We start from the raw sequence: 24,309 nt of genomic DNA, 5'->3' as shown, positions 1-24,309 counted from the left end.
CATTAGTGTTGGGGACACTCTAGGGCACCTCACTTACAGGCTTAGACACAAACGCCCACCTATCCACTCCATAGATGGCGTTGCTGTCTAAGCGTCACCTCACCAGAGGTCAGCAACAGCTACGTTACGAGGTGATTAAGACGGGAAACCAGCCCCTGTGGCCGGTATATCCCGCCCTCGCTAGATGGCGTCGTCCATTTGGAGGGGGTTTCGGGAGCTGACTCACAGATGGCATGGACGTCACTGCTCCGTGCTACGACACTCGGCTCGGGTCCGTAACAATTATGCACCCCATACTCATCTTGTGGAAGGTATTGGAAAGGGTTACAGAGGCACATAATGGGCTCAGGGACTGAACCCCACAATTCATTTAGCTAAGCAAGTTACAATCTTGATGAGCTAGTTACAAAATTCAGTATAAGTCGTCACATCATAAATGGGTTTGAGATCGACCACAAATACAATTTATAAATTAAGCAACTGACATATGTGGAGAGCTAGTGTCACAATTGATATGTTTGACCTACACACCGCCCCCATCCAGTGGGTAGCGGTGGAGAGGTTACAATCACTTAGATACTACCTACTGTTTGCATACTGGGGATATTTGGCTAAAATTTCTGGTAGCAGTTCATTTTCAATGAAATATTTACACATTGTTGGAACATTGGTTATAGAATTGTCCCTGAATTTATGTATCTTTTTGCACTCCATCACGTAGTGACGGAGAGTGTCCGAATAATTTTGTTGACAGTTTACGTTTGGTCAGGTCTAAATCAGCCGACAATTAGAATTCCCAGAGATACTTGTAACAAAGTCAAAGCCGAGCAGTAGTAACATCTAGAAGTCTTCTGATTTTATTGGATGAACCAGAGATGTGTGGCTCCTCTTGCATGATAGTGTGATGATAGATGGAATTACTGGTGTCGGATTCACTTTGCCTCAGATCTACAAGATCTTGTTGAAGTTCTTGGTGTACTATTGCTCTCAGATTGCTCATTGACAATCCAAGGTTACACTCAACGTCTCCTTTAATCCTTTTGTACCAAGCTCTCTCTCTATCTATACTGTTTTTCAGATCCTTAAAAAGACAGCCGCATTTTTCCTGTTGCTGACTTGGCTAGTTGGGTTCATCCTTATTCATCATTAGACTGATGATTATTCATTGGTGTTGTTGTTTTAGATTCAGCCACTCAGAACAAAAACTTCCAAGTACCACGGGCTATGGTGAGCCCGTAGTGGACTTACCTGGCACAGGAGCGGGGCTGTATGTTCGGTGAAAGATTACTGTCATATCATTCACTATGCCCAAGACATAGCGAAAGATACGACAGTAATCACACGCACCGACGATCGTAGGAGGCTTCGTATACATAAGGAGGTGTTCATTCGGTAGCTGACACCAGTAATCAACATCCAGATGAATTCTACTTCGAGCATACAACTGTTCGATGGTCCTCCACTGATCCGGAGGGAAGATGTAAGACCTAGCGGACAGCTAAAAGCCGGAGTCAGGCAACAATCACCTCACCCTACCCTTCGCCACTCCCTACGATTAAGGGGCTTAATTTTGGTGAATCGTAGAGTGGGGTGTATCCACATTAATAAATGTCTAGATTTCTTCTTGTACGTCGCAGAGCAGGGCACCGCTCCAGTGCCAGGTAAGTCCGCTACGGGCTCACCATAGCCCGTGCTACTTGCCCCACTCCAGTGCCAGGTAAGTCCGCTACGGGCTCACCATAGCCCGTGCTACTTGCCCCGCTCCTGTGCCAGGTAAGTTACGGGCTCACCATAGCCCGTGCTACTTGCCCCACTCCAGTGCCAAGTAAGTCCACTACGGGCTCCCCATAGCTCGTGCTTCTTGGAACTAGTTCTGAGTAGCTGAATCTATAACAACAACAACAAACATCTTGTAAGGCTGTCTGTTACAAATTTGCTTACTGTTATGGGGGGTATAGAGTATTAAGGAGAAGGGCCAACAGCTAGAATCAGGATGTATCAAAATTAGTGGAGATCAGATAGGCCCGGCCGGCCCCCAATAAGAACATAAACAATATTAATTTAGTGGCTTCACGAAAATGTCAGCCTAGAAATTGATCATTGATCCCCTACACAGGAAGAATGGATACTCATTTAAAAACTAACTTATTTATTAAACCCTCTTAACAACCCCCCATATACATTAACAACAATAACAATAACTACTTTACCACACTATCTTACGTCCACATAAGCAGGATACAAGGTTTTACAATTAGGACAAGCTAGGGTAAAGTCTACTTGTAAAGAACTCTAAAGCTTAAAGCAGCTTGGGGTAGTGAGCCCCACGTGGTACCCTATCACAACACAAACACTTAGGGATGCCCAAAACACTGGCTTATACTACACAATCACTATACAAGTCACATAAGCCTATCTAGTAGCACGGTTACATAGGAGGATACTTATTTTAGCTGTCGTGGGAGCTTAAGGTAAGGTAAAGGGGGAAGGAGGAGGAGAATGAAGGCAGAGCCCCACAGGAAGATGTTGTCACACCACAGCCAGACCAGAGAAGAGCGCACCCCAGGCTTTCCGTCTCCGAGCTCCCCAGTTGTTGTTGTTGTTGTTGCCGGGAAGATAACCTAACTGATCGTGCAGCTACAAACAATACAAGTCTTCACCGGCCTTCGTTACTTTACTAGTTCTAAGAATAGTTGATAATTAGTTCAATGATATAATTAATCCACAACAAGCTCAAGAGTCTGAATGCTCTGTGAGAAACAAGATTCGTCTTACGTCTGGCAAGGAAGATAGGAACAAACGCGCATCAGCAATTCTATCAAATAATGAAACGTAAATTATTTAGAGCTCAATTTGACCTCTGGTTTCAAACTAAGGAACCCAGGGTCGTAACAGTGTCACAGTAACAAGGTTATCGCGAATAACCAAACTCGATTACGCGTTCACCATAGCCTGTGCTACATGGACATTTCGTTCTAAGTAGCTAAATCTAAAACAACAACAATCTTGTAAGCTCAGTATAGCTCAAAAATAACGCTCAAGAGTCATATTTCCGATAGGCATCGTATTTTGAAAACTGCAGATAGATTTGTGAAAAATCTGACCAATCGCCGTTTGAACTAATTTCCATATTTTCGGTATACAAAGTAGCAATATAAAACTCCAAATTCGTGTAATCACCCTGAATTCTGCTCAGAAATAATGCTCAATAGTAATATTTCCGTATTTAAAAAAAAACTGCAAGGGGATTTGGGCAAACCAATAGCAATTTTTACTAATTTGCATATTTTCGGTGTAAAAAGTCGTAATCTAAAACTCCAAATACTTGCAATCACCTTGAATTCCTATTAGAAATAGCGCTCAAGGGTCATATTTCTTATGAATATAGGTAGTATGTAGGCCGGGCTACATGTGCAGAGCCCGGCCTTCCATCACAGTCCGACACGGGGGGCCAGGTCGCTCACCCCACGAGTCTGGGATGTTAAAAGAGGGTCAGATGTCGTCATATAAATGAACGGGTAATAATTTTATCCACGAATAAGCCCCCATACCCACCATGGAGCCACAGTTAGAGCATAGGACACCCGACAAGTCTTTTTGGCACCCCCCCCCCCCCAAGACGATAGGACACCCGAAAAGACGATCTGCATCCACCATGGGTGCATGAAACATAAAACATAAGTAAGAGGAAAAAGCATCTAGCACAATTTGTGAAGACGGCAGTAGGAGCATAAGGCTTCAACATGACAGAGGACTGTCCCATGGAGCATCACACTCCGACAGCCGCCCACGAAGGCCCCCTCACGACGGCAACGGGCTGTACAGGGACAGGGACAGAAAGGACGAGATCCATGATTCTATCCCGAATCGTCTCTACTTGTCTCATATTTTTTTACTTTAGAAGAAAGTTGAAAAATTAACTCTCCAAAATTCCTTTTACAATTTAATCAAAACACTAAGAGGTGAGTTTCGTTGATGCTTGTCAACATTATCAAAAACAAAAGCAGGTTACAAGTTACATGTGATTGATTGATTGATGAAGTTTAAGCCGTCCAATTGGTGGAACAGGTATGAGTAAGTTATAAGTGTTATTGTTTTAGATTCAGCTACTCACAACAAAAAGTTCCAAGCAGCCAGGTTATGGTGAGCCCGTTGTACTCACCTGGTACAGGAGACGTGCAAGTTACAAGTGTTATTTGTTGCTGTTTTAGATTCAGCTACTTACCTGCCCAATAAATACGAATTTTGCAAATTAACTGAGAATTCGACGTTCATAAGTGACAATTAGACAATCCTGCCGGGGACGCCATACCTGCGAGCGTCGTCACAGGAAATACAACTACACAGAGTGTTCATTTTTTTATATACAAGATATTTTACATTTTTGTAAAGCCACTAGCACGCATAGTGTTTCGGGCAAGTCCTTAATCCTAATTTTTTTCCCCGGAATACAACCCGCCAAATCCTTTAACAATCAGGTACCCATTCACTGCTGGTTAAAGAAGCTACTGATAAGGATTGGCGCCCAGTCAATCCTCTCCAGCCAGAATACGAAACAGGCCAAAGCGTTCGCGAAGCGCCCGCCGAGTGCGGAGACGGCTATGAAAACAAGATTGTCTTGAGAGGCTAATTGTTGATGGGCTCACAGACAGGATTCACTTGTGTATGTCTCCATACCGGGGTCCTCAGGCGAGATTTCTTGTTTCTCCTAATCAGCACGATGAAGATTATTGTGTTGACGGACATGAGACAAGCATAGAAGAAGGCTTCGTGAGAGGGTCGGTGCTTGAAGGCCCCCGTGGCAGAGCTCAGGCTCGTTAGTCCTGCAAAGAGCCACAAGCCGACAGTAATTGTGAAGAGATTGGCTGCCTGCAGTGAAGACTTCATGGCCATCGGGGCCGGCGAGTAAGCAAAGTCCATGCCAGAGACTGAGAAGAGGACCTCGCCGATGGTGATGAGGACGTACTGGGGAAGGAGCCACAACATGTGGACGTTTGCAGGGGCCGTCATGGGGAAGAGGAAGACGTCGGTGGTGGTGATGACGATGTCGTACACACCGTCCTGGTACACAGCAGCCTCTCCAACTTCCACCTCTTCCACCATCACCTTGTACTCCTGGGGACTGATGCGCTGGAACTCCGTCTTTCCCTCCAGGAGCTGGAAGTTGTGGAGGATGGTGTCGTACGTGAGCGTCACGTTGAGCTCGTTGTGCGCAGGCGCCAACACCCGCACCTGTCAGGGCGAACCAACACAACTGAACAACACCAGGAAATCAGGCCCTAAATTTTACGGATTATTTATTTCTAAGGCACCATCAAATAATATTAACAATAACAATGATAATATCAGTAATGAGAAAATCACTTCAGCAGTGGGGATCGAAGCGACATCTTGGTGAATGTCGAACACGCGCTAGGCTACAAAACATGCTACAAAAGATATTCATCCAGACACTACTTTGTTCTCTAAGGATTTTGTTGCTAATGAAATTGTCTTAAGATGAAGTGGCATCTTTAGACGATGCAGCATCTTAAGATAAACCAGCATCTTAAGATGCTGGACCAATCCCTGCTCGGCTCCAGTGATTTTATCATTGATAAATCACGCTGTTGTGATTGCCTTGTGACTATCAATAATAATAGTAACAAAACTAATTAAAAACTACTTAATAGACCTGTAATAAATGGCTCTTATTTATTAGTCAAAAGCATTCAAAAACTTATTTAATAAATTTTTGAGGATGGAGAAAATTGTAAAATATCTCAGATTATGAAAATGTTTCAATATTTGTAAAAGTAAAAATAATTGCTAGGATATTATCATTCTCTGCCTGAACTGTGTTGTGAAGCATTATACTCGCCCGTTGTTGTGTTTTATTAATGTATTTTACAGTTGACTTGGCGTCATGGTGACACTTTATGATACACTTTCCAGTTGCTAGTTACTTGAAATGATTCGTGCTGAATCTTTAGTAAAGTCTGCTCTCATTGTTAGCATTTAGCCTTTTTACACCCAAGAAACCCAAGGAGCGGAAATGATTGGGTACGGAGACTTACTTTGGTGTCGGCATCTTCGTCCTTGATGTACTCGAGTTTGGGAGGGAGAGCCAGCACGCCAGTGGAGGTGACAAGGAGTGTTGTCTCATGGGCACCCAGCACCCTCACTGTCACCTGCCTCATGTCCGGGGCGAGGCAGGAGGCTGTCACCTTGGCCTCCACCTCATCACCATGTGTGACAGTCAAGCTAGGCAGAACCACCTGGCCTCCGCTCTCCACACTCAGCTGACCGGTCTTGACGAAGGGCACCTCCACCACCATCTGGCAAGGCAGTGCGTTGTAAACGTGGATTCTCGCCTGCTCTGGAGGAATGCAAGTCTGTTCCACGCTCATGTTCACCAGTGCGTAGACCAGGAAGGCGATGATGGTGAAGCACATCCCCGCGATCATCCGGGATGTGGTCTTGGTGAGGACGCCAACGCGGGCCAACAAGGGGTAGACCACAAAATCAAAGAGCGGAATGAGAGCTAAAACGAGCAGTGAGTTGGCAGTGGAAGACATATCTGGCGGGATCCTATAGCTGCCCACCATACCGTCGAGACGTTTAGCCAGGAATATCATACTAGTGAAGGTCTGGTAGAAGAGAACCCAAAAGAGCGGGAAGGTGCAGAACAGCAGAAGGACACGCAAGGTCACCTTCACGTCCAGCAGCAACTGAACATCATATTTGTCCTGAGCACGGTCAAGCCAGTGCTGCACAGGCTTTCGGTTCTTATCCCAGGTCTTGCGAACCGCGTATGCAACGCAGCGAACTGTTTTTAGCATCATTGTGTCTGGGGGCCCCTCCTTGTACTGCGACCGACCTGTAATATAACAAATACATAACAGATAATAGAGATGATGTGAGAGAATTAAAACACACAGAAATCACATTGAAGTGATGTATATCAATGAGAAAATCCACTAGGGTCACGAACCTACGCCCTTGGCATTACCAAGCCGAATACTCCACCACTAGACCATCGCTGATTTGTGAAAATCATACAACCAGATTTTTACTGAATTCACAGAAAGTCTGGAGGCCCCTACTGAAAACAGTCCAAATTTTACGTATAACCCACAATTTAATTTATTTTAATTATTAGGGGGAAAGCGCCAAGCCATTACAACTATATAGCACTGGGAAAGGGTCAGGATAAGGATTTGGGATGGGACGGGTAAAAGGAATGGTGCCCAACCACTTGGACGGTTGGTGATTGAACGCCGACCTGCATGAAGCGAGACCGTCGCCCTACCTTAGATTTAGATTTAGATTTTTTATTCAAGTAAATCTACATACATTGAAGATAAGTTACAAACATTTAAAGATAGAGCTAGTACATACAATACCTAAAGCCACTAATAAGCATAGCGTTTCGGACAAGGTGTGTGTGAGGGGGGGGGGGAACACTTAGACTAAAACTTAATAATAATTGAGCTTAAAGTATAAATTGTGTTGAAAAAAGGAGTAAAAATAAGTGGGGGGGGGGGAGACATGGCAGAAAATAGCAATTATACAAGTTGGTCAACAAACAGCATTGTTTAAAATAGTAGACATGGGTTGACATTTAGGAGTAAGGTAGGTTACATGGCGTTTATTATGTAAGTTTTAAACTGGTTGAGAGAAGTACAGACTTTGACATGATTGGGCCATGACCCTTGACCTTCCAGTCAAAGTGGCTGGGGTATAACCCACAAGCACTCAGGTGGAATGGCAGAGTGGTGCCACACCTTACGCCTCAACTTCAGAAACACACAGTGTGTTCCTGTGTTTTTTACGTAAAACTTGGACTGGCTTCAGTAGGGGCCTCCAGACTTCCTGTGATTTCAACAGAAATCTGGTTGAATGACTTTTACAAGTTACGGTGGTCTATTGGTAGTGTATGCGGCTTGGCCATGATAAGGTCGTAAGTTCGTGTCCTCTTCATTGCCCTAGCGGAATTTCCCATTTTCTGAGAGAATTAATGCCACAGCTGACTTAATGGTGTACATTGTGTGAACTACAGTAGGGAAATCAGCTTGTGAATGCAAGAGTATACGCATTACGGTTGTACACAATACGCATGCAGAACCACATATGCATGGATCTAAAATCATTATGTATGGACTTGGGTCTATCATGTTGGTCTCTGATGAGCCTACATTACCATCAGGCCATTGCTATCACGAGGGTCGTTGTGCATTAAAACTGTAAATTGCTTAGCTAATGAATTGTGGGGTTCAGTCCCTGAACCCATTATGTGCCTCTGTAACCCTTTCCACTACTGCCCACAAGATGGGTATAGGGTGCATAATAAATGAAATAAACTAACTAACTGTCCAGTTATGATTAACTAGACCGAAATAAGCATCCTTGCCTTAGAAGCAAACAATAGTCATGGAGTTGGCAATTGTATTTGGTGTGCGGTATGACTTTTCTGTCTACGCACGGTGAGAGCGAAGGTAAGGAGACCCATCTTGAATTTCCCAACGACCGCCATGTCCATAGCCTACAAGCTAGGGGGGACATGGATAAGGATAAGTCTACAGGCTAGGGACAAGCCTACGAAAGGGCAAGTGGGACAATCACGTAGGCACGTAGGCGCAAATCTATGTGATTGTGGGAGGCATCAGTGCCTCTTCCTCAATGGTCAAATTCATAGATCTGACTGCTGGTTCCCCCTGAATGCTTGTGAGGTCCCAAAGAAGCCCGCCAAAGCATCCCTTCTGCCCCTAAAGTTTGTCTAAGCCAGACGTGTGAGGTCTTACTAGATGAGCCAACTAATGGTGCACTACCTGAGCTGTCAAGTGGAGACACTGGGGAGAGTATTGCACAATTATATATTAAGAGACAGTCTACAAATCTCATTGATGAAATAAAGATTATCATATGTATGCGAATTATTTTCAAGAATATTTATACCCGTCTTAAATTTTTAAGAAGAATGTTCTAAACTCTGTTTTCCTAATGAACAAACATGAGTGAGTACTGTTGTATGGGACAAAACATAAATTGATTGATTGATGAAGATTAAGCCACCCAAGAGGTTGCATAGGTATGAATAGCCCGTAACAAAACATAGGAAAAGGAAGGAGATTAAAGGCATAGTGGGACACACCGTTGGACTAATTTCCTGCTCGTTCGCCTCCTACACTTTACAGCCTTCTCTGACTGCGTCTAATATGCTACGGTGACATCTGGGACTAATATGCTACGGTGTCATCTGGGACTATTATGCTACGGTGTCATCTGGGACTAATATGCTACGATGTCATCTGGGACTAATATGCTACGGTGACATCTGGGACTAATATGCTACGGTGTCATCTGGGACTAATATGCTACGGTGTCATCTGGGACTAATATGCTACGGTGTCATCTGGGACTAATATGCTACGGTGTCATCTGGGACTAATATGCTACGGTGTCATCTGGGACTAATATGCTACGGTGTCATCTGGGACTGATATGCTACGGTGTCATCTGGGACTAATATGCTACGGTGTCATCTGGGACTAATTTGCAGCATTACACACATATGCTTGTGGCTTTACAAAAACGTTTTATTAAGTCACAAAATTTGTATTAAAATAGTCCATGGTGCCATCTTGAAAATACATCAACAAATAATAAAAATTGTTTAAATATTATTATCCTAGAGGACTGACCAGCAGCGAAGATGACGGTGGAGACAACCATGAGGCCGGCCATTATAATGTAGGAGAGGAAGTAGCAGTCATCACCGAAACACTGGACAGAGTCTCGTATTTGAGCTGTTATGAATAGCCCGACGAAGGCGCCAGCGTTGATCATCCAGTAGAAGGCGTAAAAGAACCTGCAGCAGAAATGACAAGTTAAGAGAATGCTAAGATGACAACTTACCAGTTTTCTGGTTTATGTGCAAAAAACGAATTAATAACTCCATCTAACACGTCATCGAGAGCAGGAATGTTTTGTCTTTCCTAACTACTTGACCATTTCAAAGTATTATTGAAGCAAACTAAAATGCACACGTCTTATACACAGATTTCGCCAAATATGACCATGGAATAGGAGCCATGATCACTTCTTCTATAGTTTTCCATCATCAAGCATTAAGTCCTTGTTAACGCTTTCCTCAGCGAGTCTGTTCGTTAACTTGGCTGCAACTTTTTAATTGCACTTCCTACCGTGTATAGCAAAGACAAATATCAGCCACACCACAAACCTATCTAACTCCTTTACAAAACCCACCAACCTGTGAACTCCCTCTTCCCAGCCTTTCACACCCATCAATATCCCCAATTCACCCTGATGAACCTCCCCGACTTTAACATACCTCTTCTGTTGCTCCCGTTGTTCTGGGACTTTGAACTGGTCGGCCCCGAGGGAGGAGTACACAGCTTTCATGAGCCCTGTGCAGATGCCCAGCGCCAGCATGCCCAAGACTCCTGTAAATTTGGCGGCGCTGAAGGAGGCCATGATGGGGGTGACCGAAGAGAGGGTAAAGATGACGGCGCCCACTGTGTACCCGCAGCACATCAGGAACACTGTGCGAGCCTGTATGAGGAAGGTGACAGAGACTAAGAGGTGTTGAAGAGGTACGGGGAGTATTATAGTGTGAGGTTGCTTGAGCGAGAGTGAAGTTCAGCTTAGAAGATATATACAGATAACAGGACCTTCACTAAGTCAACTTAGTGAAACAGAAGTTAACTTTTGCTTTTATCTCAAGACCGGATAAGACGCGTTCCGCGAGCGCTTTGTCCTGGATTCGTATCTTGTCCGGGGAAGATTTACTTGGCGTCAATCCTTATTAACTGTAACCTCTCTTTACCCACCAATAAAATGGGAACCTGGTTGTTAAACGATTTGGCGGGTCGTATTCCGGGGAACACAGGATTATGGACTTGTCCGAAACGCTACGCGTGATAGTGGCTGTTCAATAAATAATGTAAGAACTCTTGTATAAATAAATAATAATAATAAAAAAACTAATGTTTGATGTTCATTACACATGATACATACAATCAACACGCATACACACCTGGGTGAATGTTTTCACTGTGCGTACCTACCTGTGCGTAGTAGGCCTGGTCGACGACCGGGTCGCGGGGACGCTAAGCCCCGGAAGCACCTCAAGGTAATCTTCACTAGTGGCAGGTCCTAGTTATGCTTGTCTGCAGTGACAATCTTCACTACACCCACATAGTTCTCCCGAGCTGTGACCCTCACAGCTCACGACCATCACTATACATCTGTAGCGAGTAGATTATCCCAATAATATACTCGCTCCAAATGCATTGTTAATATTCCTGTCAACCTTTGGAGATGAATGAGGTGAGGCGTTGCCTGGGCAACACGGTGAGGTGTTGCCCGAGCATATAAGCAGCGGTGTAGCGAACATTGGCTAGTCTACTTTCAAGTGTGGTCTAGAGCAGACACTTGCGAGATACTGTACCGACGCTCAGTGCGCTCAACTCACACCAAAGTATCACCGGTGTACTTCTGTATATTCGACCAAATATATATATAGTATCTTAGTGTCTGTGTTTATTTGTCACCATACTTTACGTAACAATAGAACCGTTACATTGGTGACCCAGTGAGTGAAAAAGAACACCTAGTCACAAACTAGATCTTCGCCATGGATTTATCTACCAGGTTTCCAGCATACAACGCAGATGAGCCAGAATTTTGGTTCATGCAGATGGAGGCTATTTTCGACCTTCACGAAATTTCGACTGAGAAACCCCGATATGCCTGTACCCTGCCAACACTTACCTCGGAGGCTATGCACACTGCCTCCGCTGTCATCACCGCGCCATCACCGGACACCAGGACGTACACTGCATTGAAGGCCGCTCTTCTACAGGCACCAATGAAACGCCGCATTCAACAAAGGGACCAACTCCTCACTGACAAAAGATTAGCAGACAAAACACCAGCTCAGCTTCTGCGGCATATTCAGTATGTGATGCATACTGCAACTGGCCCAGCCCCAGCGAGATTGTGAGATCACTGTGGATACAACTCTGTCCAAAACACATTCAACCGGCCCTATTCAGTATGGCTGACGACACCCCATTAGCCCAGCTGGCTACACTGGCAGACCGGCTTCATACGACGTCTAATAACACTATATTGTCCCACCTCAGTGATACACAGCAGACTACAGACACCCAACAATTCGACGTCCTCCAGAACCGGCGTTTCGCCCACCCAGGGAAAACGTACCATGCGAATCCAGTATCAGTCTCTAGGCAACAGCGAGAACGTCGGGGAAAGCTTTGTTCTTACCACCAGAAGTTCGGACACCAAGCCCGCAACTGTAGGGCTCCTTGTTCCTGGTCGGGAAACTACTTCGGCGGGGACTGTTAACGGCCAGTGACCCCGCCATTTCAAACACTACACTGCTCTACATATCTGACGTCATAACCAAACGCCGTTTCCTCGTTGACACAGGTGCAGCAGCTAGTGTGTTGCCTCCCCCACTAGTCAAACCAACCCGTACTCCTGGTTTGGACTTACGAGCCGCCAATGGTACGTCCGTCCGTACATATGGGACCCGCGCCCTGGTTCTCGAGTTCGCCTCTCTGGGTCGCTTTACGTGGACTTTCCTCATAGCGGATGTGGAACAACCCATTCTTGGATGGGATTTCCTGCAACACCAACGACTTATGGTGGATCCCGCAGGTGTAGTACTTCGAGCCTCTCCTAGTACCTCTACACAAGTTAACATCGTCACCCCAGTCGCATCTACGGAACTTCAAGCACTCCTGGATGAATTCAAAGATGTGACCCAACCCGCCAGCCCTCGACCAGAGGTGCAACATACGATTACGCATCACATTACTACAACGGGAGCACCTACCTTCGCCAGACCACGCCGCCTGGCACCGGAACGACTGGCGGTAGCACGTGCTGAATTCAATAAACTACAGGAGGCGGGAATAATCCGTCCTTCGAAGAGTCCATGGGCTTCACCTCTCCATATGGTCCCGAAAACAGCCCCAGGGGAATGGCGCCCTTGCGGAGACTACAGGGCTCTCAACGTTCGCACTCTGCCGGATCGCTACCCAATACCACACATCCAGGATTTCTCACAGGGATTGAGCAACGCAACCGTTTTTTCGAAAATTGACCTTGTGCGGGCATTTTACCAGATCCCTGTGGAACCGGCAGACATTCCGAAAACAGCGATCACAACACCTTTTGGACTGTTTGAATTCGTCCGGATGCCTTTTGGTCTACGGAATGCAGCCCAGACATTCCAACGCTTCATCGACCAATTAGTTAAGGACCTTCCTTTTTGCTACGCCTACATTGACGATCTGCTGGTGGCCAGTACATCACCAACAGAACATCTGCTACACCTCCGACTCCTTCTCACCCGTCTGCGCAACTTCGGCTTGCAGCTCAACTCCGAGAAGTGTATTTTCCATGTTCCAGAGCTGGATTTCTTGGGACACCGTGTGTCAGCAGCAGGGGTCCAACCACTAGAGAAGAAAATCGAGGCAATCAAGGAATTCCCGCGCCCATCTACTCCAAAGAAGTTGCAAGAATTTCTTGGTGTAGTGAGTTTTTATCATCGATTCATCCCACATTGTTCGGACATCTTGCGACACTTATACGACCTCTTACGAGGTCGGAAACTCACGTCCCGTCTTCCGTTGGAGTGGACTCCCCAGGCAGAGACAGCATTCACCGACATAAAACACAAGCTGGCGGAATTCACCTTGCTCGCACACCCAGTGTCTGACGCTCCCACCAATCTATCTACCGACGCTTCAAACACAGCAATTGGTGCTGTACTACAACAGCTCGTTGAAGGAGAATGGCGCCCAATTGCATTCTTTTCAGCGCGCCTGTCACCCACTGAAGAGAAGTACAGCACTTTTGATAGGGAACTGCTCGCCATCTACTCAGCCATACAACATTTCCGGCACTTTCTCGAGGGGTGGAACTTCCACATCCTCACAGACCACAAACCTCTCACTTATGCGCTGGCGGCCAAGGGTGATGCTCACTCTCCTCGAGTAGCCAACCACCTGGGATTTATTTCCCAATTTACCTCGGATATCCGTCATGTCAAAGGAACTAATAATGTCATAGCCGATGCACTGTCTCGACCCACCATAAACCACGTCGTGACAAACCCAGCTCAGGTGGACTATTGTGTAATCAGTAAGGCCCAACGGGAAGACCCTGATCTGCAGCGATTACGAACATTTGACACAGTTCTCTGGTTCATCGAGATTCCCATGGAAGGTGGCGGAAGGATAATCTGTGACACCTCACGGACGGGAGCACTTAGGCCCTACATTCCTGCCCAGTTTCGCTGGAAAACGTTCTCAGTATTTCACTCCCTAGCACACCCAGGAGTACGTGCTTCCCAGAAACTACTAACGGAGCGTGTTGTATGGCCAGGAATCAATGCCGATGTTCGACGATGGACTCGCTCATGTCTCCAGTGCCAGCGAGCGAAAACACATCGTCACACAAAGAGCCCTCTTCAACAGTTTCCGTTACCTTCTGACCGTTTCGAGGTGGTGCATGTAGACATCGTTGGACCATTACCGTCGGCAAGAGGATATTCTTATCTACTCACCTGCATCGATCGATTCTCCAGATGGCCGGAAGCAATCCCATTAATCAACATCTCAGCTGAGTCAGTGGTCCAGGCTTTCCTCTCTGGATGGGTCGCCCGTTTTGGCAGCCCCTCTGTCATCATCACCGACCAAGGACGACAGTTCGAATCATATCTATGGAAGGAACTTATGGAATTCCTCGGCACCACACATAACCGAACCACAGCATACCACCCTGAGTCGAACGGAATGGTAGAACGCTTTCATAGACAACTAAAAGCTGCCCTAAGAGCTCAAGCACGCCCTGATGATTGGATCGACAACCTTCCATTAGTCGTGCTTGGCATCCGTTCAGCCACGAAGGAGGGCAGTGGATTCTCGGCAGCAGACTTAGTATACGGATCTAGCCTGCGGCTTCCGGGCGAATTCTTAACCCCAACGCCACTTATCACACCCCCAGACCCCACTTTTGTCCAGAAATTACGGGCGGCCATGACAAACATTCGGCCTACACCACCACGCCAACCGACAACTCGTGCTACATGTGCCTCATGAGCTCCACACAACTGAACACGTGTTTGTAAGAGTCGACGCTGTTCGACGCCCTCTACAGTCACCTTACGAAGGACCATTTAAAGTGGTTTCTCGAACACCGAAGTTCTTCACCATTGAACGCCGAGGACAGCGGGTAAACATCTCCATCGATCGCCTTCAACCAGCACCCTGTGACGCTGCCCCAGACATCCCTCCAGAGACACATCCGCCGACTACGCAGTTCACTTTTCGACCACAGTTACCAGCAGCACCGCCACCTACGACAACGGACGATCCTGTACGACCTCTCACCCTACAACCCCAGTTACCAGCCGCACCACAACCTGATCCTGTGCGACCTCCCACCCTACGACCCCAGTTAGATGACATCAGCGAAGAGGAGGAAGTTAACTTTGATGGTTATGTAACGCGAGCAGGGCGTACAATTCGCCGACCAGCTAAGTTCCTTGATCAAGTATTTTTCCTTTCATCCCCTGGGAGGGGGAGTTCTGTAGCGAGTAGATTATCCCAATAATATACTCGCTCCAATGCATTGTTAATATTCCTGTCAACCTTTGGAGATGAATGAGGTGAGGCGTTGCCTGGGCAACACGGTGAGGTGTTGCCCGAGCATATAAGCAGCGGTGTAGCGAACATTGGCTAGTCTACTTTCAAGTGTGGTCTAGAGCAGACACTTGCGAGATACTGTACCGACGCTCAGTGCGCTCAACTCACACCAAAGTATCACCGGTGTACTTCTGTATATTCGACCAAATATATATATAGTATCTTAGTGTCTGTGTTTATTTGTCACCATACTTTACGTAACAATAGAACCGTTACACAAATTCACAATTCTCATTATACACAATCCTCACTACATGCAAACAGGCGAAGATCATTAGTATATATACTGAATACAATGAATCACGATCTTCACGCAAAGTATATTATGGTAAGGATCCACAATACACACGATCTTCACCTGGGGTCTCTGACTAGGAGACCTGGTCAGAGACCGGACCGCGGGGACCTTAACTCCCGGAATCATCGCAAGGAAAGGTAGTAGTAGTAGGCATCTATCAGTCTCAAGAGACTATGGCGTTGCGCTCTGGTTGTCGGTCTGGAGTGGCCTCTCAGAGCGCAAAGGCAGAGTAGGTTGATACAGGGGAGAAGCTGTTACCCATGCAGCAGGTCCCCCTCTCTGCGGCAGCGAAAGTCTCCAATGGAAAGGCATACACCAATAAGATTGGTTCCAGCGCCATCAATCCTACGTCAGACCTACCCCCAGATAGGTCTGGGGTAAACATACGAGGCTATACACACAATCCTCATTATACATGACCTTCCCCTTGGCTATGCCTGGCCAACTTCGTCAGTATACACGCCGACCACGAAAACAGGTTCGTATTGATATATAAGATGCAATTTGCTACCTTAATTCTACCTTGATTAAAGACCAAACACGTACACTTGTTTGTCTTGCCTGCCTTTCTCCTTATAATTCTGAGCGCGCTCCCTGATGCCGTCATTCCTTACCCCCACCTGATGTATACCTTGATAATCCCGGCTGTTGTTTATTGACAGTTTCCCCGACTGCTCTTTACGGCAATCTTTTGGTGCTCTCACAACCATGGCTGGCAATGTTTATTGGTATGCCCAGATCCTGGTTCCCCATATCGTGGTAACCCGGGTCCTGACTTTCCTGCTCATGTACCCCTTACACAAACACTCACAGAAACCTCCTTCCATCGCAGTAGCACCAATTTCCCTCTCCCATCAATTGCAACCCACCAACCACCAATTGCCACCCATTTAGCATCAACTACCACTTATACCGCTTCCTACATTTCTCCTTGGAACTCAGTCACTCTTGTCTGCCATCTTCCCTTCACCAGCCCCCAAGCCAAACAATTTCCACTCCACCAAAGTGAAACCCCCAGCTCAATGCCACACAGACATCCAACACCCTGTTCCCTTTCGACGGGGGAGGGAATTGTGCCCAACCACTTAGACGGTCGGGGATTGACGCCGACCTGCATGCAGCGAGTCCGTCGCTCTACCGTCCACCACAAATGGTTGGGCTGGAAGTTGAGAAAATAAGCAAAAGAACGTGGAAGAAATATAGAGAACACAGAGCAGAAGGAAATCACAATGTATACACAGAGTCCAGAAATGATTACACAGAAACCAGAGAGAGGCAGAGAAACAGTATAAGAATGACTATGAATTCAGTGCGAAGTCCCAGCCAAAACTGTTGTGTAGCAACATCAAGAGGAAGATGACTGCGAACAACCAGGTTATCAGACTTGTAAAACATAAGGAAGTAATGCTACGAATAATGAGAAACTTAACATCAGTTTTTAAGAAGTATTCAAGCTGGAACCTGATTTTGCCACTACAGTTAAGAGTCCAAACCGAATGGGGACTTCCACAGGAAAGCCTCACTGAAATTATAATGACGACCAGATGAAGTAAGGACGCAATTACAGTTTCTGAACGTGACGAAAGCTGTAAGACCAGACGAAATATTCCCATTGACTCTAAAAAGAGGCAACTGAAGCAATTGTGCAACACCCCCCCTTGCTATAATATTAATTCTTTGTCAAAAACAGGAAAACATCCTGATTGCTGGAAGATACCTAATGTGGTACGACTCTGCATTCTATACTATAAAGGCAGAAACCGTTATACTATAGCACCTTATCACTGACGAGTATCCCCAGCCACTTACTAGAGAGACTGATCGGAAGCAGGTTAATCGAACATTTAAAACAGATAAATTTTGTCTCAAAACACCAGCACGGATTTTGTAAAGCTAAATCCTGCTTGACAAATTTGCTGCAGTTCTGCAGTAAGGAGACAGAAATGAAATAAGAGAGAGAAGGTTGGGTATACTGTATATTCCTTGATTATCAGAAAACATTTGATAATGTCCCATACAAGAGACGCCTTCATATCAATGTTTGCAGATGATGCAAAGTGAATGAGGAGAATCATTAGGGGGCGCGCAGGGGGACACAGGTGGAAACTTATTAACTAATTGAGTCACAAACACTAGAAAGAATTTTTTCAGTGTCCGGGTAGTTAAAAAATAGAATGCACTAGGCAGCAGTGTGGTGGAGGATGACTCCACACACAGTTTCAAATGTAGATATGATAAGAGCCCAACAGGCTCAGCAATCTTTACACCAGTTGATTGACGGTTGAGAGACGGACCAAAGAGCCAAAGCTCAATCCACGCAAGCACAACAAGGGGAGTATACACACACACCCGACCCACCTTGCCCAGATAGACATCGGCCAGGATGGCACCGGCAATGGGGGCGAGGTAGACGAGGCCTTCCATGATGGCCTTGACCGTCGTGGCCGAGGAGGAGGTGAAGCCCAGCATCCGTTGCATGTAGAACACAGCACCACCGAAGAGCCCGTAGTAGACGAGGCGTTCGAGCAGGTAGGACACCAGGATGACTATGGCCCCTCGAGGGTAGGCTATCATGACTGCCCCGCCAGACCTCCTTCTTCCGTACGCCATGACGCCTCTCTTACTTCACCTGTTTCAGTATAAACACAATTAAAAACCATAATGAAGGATGCCTGGATTTTTTCTTATTTTAAACATTGTGAGAGAAGCCTATGCTAAACTTGCATAATTTCAAAATAACTTTTAAATTCATGGATGAGAAGGAGATACTTTACAAAAATTGACGAGATTTGTGAAACTGACATCGGAGTTCGCAGTAGTTGTATGGTGGCCATATCTAAAAAGATACATACACAAAATATAAAGGGTAAAAAGACAAGCCACCAAACGGCTTCCAGACCAAAAGCCCACAAGAGCTATGAGCTTGAGGCGCAAAACAGGCACAAACGAGGAAAGAGAAGGTAAAGAGATATAATCACAACATAAAACCCCTCACAGGAATCGAAAAATTTACCAAAGTGGGATTATTAAAACTTGAGAATTCTGGAATAAGAGGCCACAGACTAAAGCTTAGAAAGCAACAGCGTCGAAAAGGTATGCAAAAGTTCTGCTTTGCGAACAGAGTTGTAAAAGGTTGCAACAATTTAAGGGATGTCGGTAGATGCCAAAATTATCAGCGGGTTCTGTCATATGACAAAGATGAAGGGGAAGACGGGACACCACGAGCGTAGCTCACATCCTGCAACTACACTTAGATAATTATAAACTCACACACACATAATGTAATTGCAGGTACCTCTTGATCTTGGTAGCATAATACAAATTTTATCACCACCTAAAAGATGGCTTATTTTGTAAAATTCAGTTTTTTTTCAGTCATGAGTAGTCATTATGAATTATATAATACTGTCAACATTCCTTATTTTTTTCCATCAACTTTTCCCAGAATTTCATTACTTGAACAGACGCGTGGATTTTCTTCATGTACACAGAACATAAAGTAAACCTTGATGAATAATATGGTAACGTTGTTTGTAGGCAACGTCACCCCTTCTAACGTAACCCCACAACCATTCCTGGAACTGTCTACCCCACACAACCTCAAGCTCATATGCAAAAATATCGACATGATAACACCGACCTCTGCACATTCAGAGATGATATTTTACTGTATAAAATACGAACAGTAATGGTGAGCTTACCAGAGTGAACAACTGTGGTGGGGAGGAGCTGCGGTACCCACCGTGTTCAGGTCCACACTGACCCCAGTAGCATCAGTAACAGCCAGCCGCCCAACAGTTGTGGTGGGGAGGCTGGCTGTTACTTTAACATAGATCTTAATGTCATCTACAGATTTGATGATGAAGTTTGTAATATCCTATTCTCTAGCATTCACTTATGTGACAGAAAACAGTATTCCACTCTCCACATTTCTCCCGTCAGATTAACAATCCAAATAATAATTTATATTTATAGAATAATACATAAATTTGATAAAAGATGCAGTTGAGAACTCGTAGGTAAACACTGTACATTATAAAAGTCACTAATACACAGTTTTGGGCACAATGTAAACCTGCCCATCCTCCTGTTTAGATAGTACCTCTCGTAATTATATGGACTGTCGTACATATATTGACGTAAAGGACAATTAGAGAGAATTTGGTACTAATACCTTTATTGGGCCTGGAAAAAATCAAGCTAAAACCAAACTTAAATATTCTTAGGACTAATATAGCACTTTGTTACTTGGTTGAAACAGGGGGAGGCCTTAAAGGCCTTGTTAGGCCTTAAATAGCGTGTATTAGGCCTAGGGTGGTTAGGTTTTATTAGCAAAATATATACAAAACCTTTCCCGATTTGTCCAAATTCAATAGTACCAAATTCTACTTTATAATTGTCCATTACGTCAATATATGTATGATGGTCCACATCGTTACTATTAGTATTATTAAAACAGTGGGTTTCGAGCGGGAAGGAGCACCATGGACTGTCTTCTCAGCATGGAACATTGAATAATGGGCAATAATCGCCGGAGGAGGCTGCTTCTTGCAGCTTTCTTTGACATCCAGAGTGCGTCTGACTCTGCATCACACACTGCTGTCCTTCAGGGCTTGGCTCGACTAGGACTCTCAGGTTCCGCAATAAGATGGTTTCAAAACTATCTAGAGTGTCGTCTTTTGGATTGGCGGTGGGTGGTGTCGTCCCTTCGTCCTGCCCGGTCACCCATAGTGTTCCCCACGGAGCGATACTCACCCCACTCCCATTCTCCATCATTCTCTCTGATCTTCCAGTTTTCTGTGGTGCCCAGGTTTTAGGTTAGGCAGATGACTTATAGGCTTGTGGAGATGGTGCCATTCTTCTGGAGGCGCAAAGTTTCCTGCGGGAGGCGGAGTATGCGCTCTCTGCAAATGTGATGGGGAAGAGGCTCTCAATCAGTCCGAAGAAGACTTGCAGGTGGACCTGGACCTGCTTACAGGCTCAACTGGTGGTGACTATCGAGGGTCGTCGTCTCCCGGTCGCCACGGATCACAGGTGGCTAGGAGTGGTTGCTGATGGCCCTCGGCTATCGAAAAAGCGTCACGTAGCTTCCTTGGGGGAGGGGGGGGCGGGCTCCTATCTGCACCACATCACCATCATGAAGCGGCTTTCCGGGATGGCATGGGGGGTTTCGCGGGTGTCCCTCTCTCTTAGTTCTCTATAAGGCCTTCCTATGTAGCAGGATCATGTATGAGATTAAAGTTTATGGTTCGGCGGCTCCATCGGTCTTAGCGCAGCTTTATTCTTTCCAAAATGGTGCCCTTCGCTCTGCGCTTGGGGTTATGCCCTCCTTGCCAGTGCTCTCTCTCCATGCAAAGTCGGGGGTTTGGCCACTGCGATTTGGACGCCTTCTAGTCCTTTGTCGACGACTCCAACGGATAGTGCGTCTCCCAGCTGCACTTTTGCTTACTTGCTTGCAGTCCGATGAACACTTGTGGGATGTGCCGGCGGGACGTTTCAGGCGCCGTCATCTGTCTTTCGTAGTCTGAGCCTTTGACGCTTATTCAGAGTTTTCCGTTCCAGTCCCAGAACCCGTCCCTGGTTTGGTTATCAGTGTTTCGGTGGACGTTTTCATGCCTCCTTGCCGGAAGAAGGATTTAGAGGGTCTAGACCCTTCGATATTCCCTGACCTGCGTGCTATATACCAAGGATACCTGAAGGTTTACACAGATGGGTCCCATGTTAATCAGTTGCCGACAACCTCGGCGGCTGCTTTCTACGCTCCTCTTTCCTTGTATCAGATATGGAAGCTTTCTCCTGATCATTCGTGCCTGGCTGGGGAACTTCGCAATTTTGCTCGTATTACGACTCCTCCATCAAGTTTCCGGGCCCTCATTGGTTGTCTTCTACGTGGACTGTCTTGCAGCCCTGTGTCTGATATCATTTCAGCGTCCGCGGGTCCACCATCATATGGTGGCACAGATCCGTGGGGAATTGCTGTCTTACTCAATTTTCCCGGGTTGGTCAGTCTCTGCACTGGGTTCCATCTTATGCCGAAATCATGGCAATGAGAAGGTAGATGAAGTAGCGGGATTGGTGTATGCTCACCATGAAGTTACACAGGTACTTCTGGATCTAAAAAAGACTCTGTAGCATCTTCAAGCAGCCTGCCTCACGGCTTGGGTGGAGGAGATGTTGACCTTCCTTATGTTTTCTCTGGGTTGCCTCCGATAGAGTGCCTCTCCCCGTCCTCAGGCCCGTCAACACTCGCATCTCCTTGACATGACCCTTACTCGCCTTCGGATAAGGTAAACCTCTCTGGGTGCGCATCTCCATCGTCTTTAAGTTGGTGCATTCCCCCTACTGTCAGTGATGTTCGAACGAGGAGGATACTGTGGAACATCTATTTCTCCATTGCCCACGGTTTCACAGTGCACGTCAGACTACAGTGCTGTCTGTAGGCTGCATATTCCTTGCCTCACGGTTCCCATTCTCCTTGATAGAGCGGGTGCAGAAGATGAGGACGTCCATTATGGCAACCTTCTCTATACCTTTCACTTTATTGGACACGTCTGTCAACAGTAGAGACTTTAGGGTTACCATCCCTCTCCGCACTTTTCTGGTATCGTGCAGCTGGGGCGCATCCGAGTCCTCGATCGTCAGCGCCCCTATATCAACAACAACAGTACTATCAAAACAGGAGGATGGGCTGATGTAAACACAATTTGGATATTTATTTACATGTATAATTGGGTAATACTTAAAACTAAACAGAAAGTTAGTTTACCTATAGGAGTTGTTAAAGATATTTAGCAAATGATTTATAATTTGAAAGTGATATTTAGAAACTGAAGTATTTTATGACAAAATAACGGCAAAACACAGCACACAAATGCGCCTGTGCACGTGCACACGCAAATGATGCTCATGCAGCACTAAAAATGTGATTTGATTAAATATCTTTGACCTAAATAGTCACGATCGTTTAGTTTTGTTCATTTATTATGCACCCCATACTCATCTTGTGGAAGGTATTGGAAAGGGTTACAGAGGCACATAATGGGCTCAGGGACTGAACCCCACAATTCATTTAGCTAAGCAAGTTACAATCTTGATGAGCTAGTTACAAAATTCAGTATAAATCGTCACATCATAAATGGGTTTCAGATCGACCATAAATACAATTTATAAATAAAGCAACTGACATATGTGGAGAGCTAGTGTCACAATTGATATGTTTGACCTACACACCGCCCCCATCCAGTGGGTAGCGGTGGAGAGGTTACAATCACTTAGATACTACCTACTGTTTGCATACTGGGGATATTTGGCTAAAATTTCTGGTAGCAGATCATTTTCAATGAAATATTTACACATTGTTGGAACATTGGTTATAGAATTGTCCCTGAATTTATGTATCTTTTTGCACTCCATCACATAGTGACGGAGAGTGTCCGAATAATTTTGTTGACAGTTTACGTTTGGTCAGGTCTAAATCAGCCGACAATGAGAATTCCCAGAGATACTTGTAACAAAGTCAAAGCCGAGCAGTAGAAACATCTAGAAGTCTTCTGATTTTATTGGATGACCAGAGATGTGTGGCTCCTCTTGCATAATAGTGTGATGATAGATGGAATTACTGGTGTCGGATTCACTTTGCCTCAGATCTACAAGATCTTGTTGAAGTTCTCGGTGTACTGCTGCTCTCAGATTGCTCATTGACAATCCAAGGTTACACTCAACGTCTCCTTTAATCCTTTTGTACCAAGCTCTCTCTCTATCTATACTGTTTTTCAGATCCTTAAAAAGACAGCCGCATTTTTCTTGTTGCTGACTTGGCTAGTTGGGTTCATCCTTATTCATCATTAGACTGATGATTATTCATTGGTGTTGTTGTTTTAGATTCAGCCACTCAGAACAAAAACTTCCAAGTACCACGGGCTATGGTGAGCCCGTAGTGGACTTACCTGGCACAGGAGCGGGGCTGTATGTTCGGTGAAAGATTACTGTCATATCATTCACTATGCCCAAGACATAGCGAAAGATACGACAGTAATCACACGCACCGACGATCGTAGGAGGCTTCGTATACATAAGGAGGTGTTCATTCGGTAGCTGACACCAGTAATCAACATCCAGATGAATTCTACTTCGAGCATACAACTGTTCGATGGTCCTCCACTGATCCGGAGGGAAGATGTAAGACCTAGCGGACAGCTAAAAGCCGGAGTCAGGCAACAATCACCTCACCCTTCGCCACTCCCTACGATTAAGGGGCTTAATTTTGGT

General features: G+C 45.6%; 1 protein-coding gene across 1 annotated transcript; it reads right to left on the bottom strand.

Moving 5' to 3' along the window:
- Positions 1-2,132: 2,132 nt before the first annotated feature.
- On the bottom strand, positions 2,133-19,828 carry LOC138365211 (peptide transporter family 1-like). The gene is made up of 6 exons (XM_069325447.1): positions 19,743-19,828; positions 18,400-18,670; positions 10,334-10,554; positions 9,684-9,850; positions 6,057-6,859; positions 2,133-5,232 (listed from the first exon to the last, which is right to left on the bottom strand). Exons 2-6 carry the CDS (start codon positions 18,649-18,651, stop codon positions 4,627-4,629), a joined length of 2,049 nt encoding a protein of 682 aa, XP_069181548.1. The 5' UTR covers positions 18,652-18,670; positions 19,743-19,828; the 3' UTR covers positions 2,133-4,626.
- Between the last annotated feature and the right edge of the window lie 4,481 nt (positions 19,829-24,309).

Source organism: Procambarus clarkii, chromosome 16 (assembly GCF_040958095.1).
Source record: "Procambarus clarkii isolate CNS0578487 chromosome 16, FALCON_Pclarkii_2.0, whole genome shotgun sequence".
Classification (NCBI taxonomy): domain Eukaryota; kingdom Metazoa; phylum Arthropoda; class Malacostraca; order Decapoda; family Cambaridae; genus Procambarus; species Procambarus clarkii.
Note: the sequence above shows the minus strand (reverse complement) of the source record. Positions and strands in the feature narration are given on the sequence as shown.

Excerpts from the sequence above, each read along its gene's own strand:
- LOC138365211 (XM_069325447.1), bottom strand. The coding sequence starts at position 18,651 with ATGGCGTACGGAAGAAGGAGGTCTGGCGGGGCAGTCATGATAGCCTAC. Across the intron at positions 6,860-9,683 it reads CACCGTCATCTTCGCTGCTG|GTCGGTCGCAGTACAAGGAG; the intron begins GTCAGTCCTCTA and ends GTTATATTACAG. Across the intron at positions 5,233-6,056 it reads ACGAAGATGCCGACACCAAA|GTGCGGGTGTTGGCGCCTGC; the intron begins GTAAGTCTCCGT and ends TCGCCCTGACAG.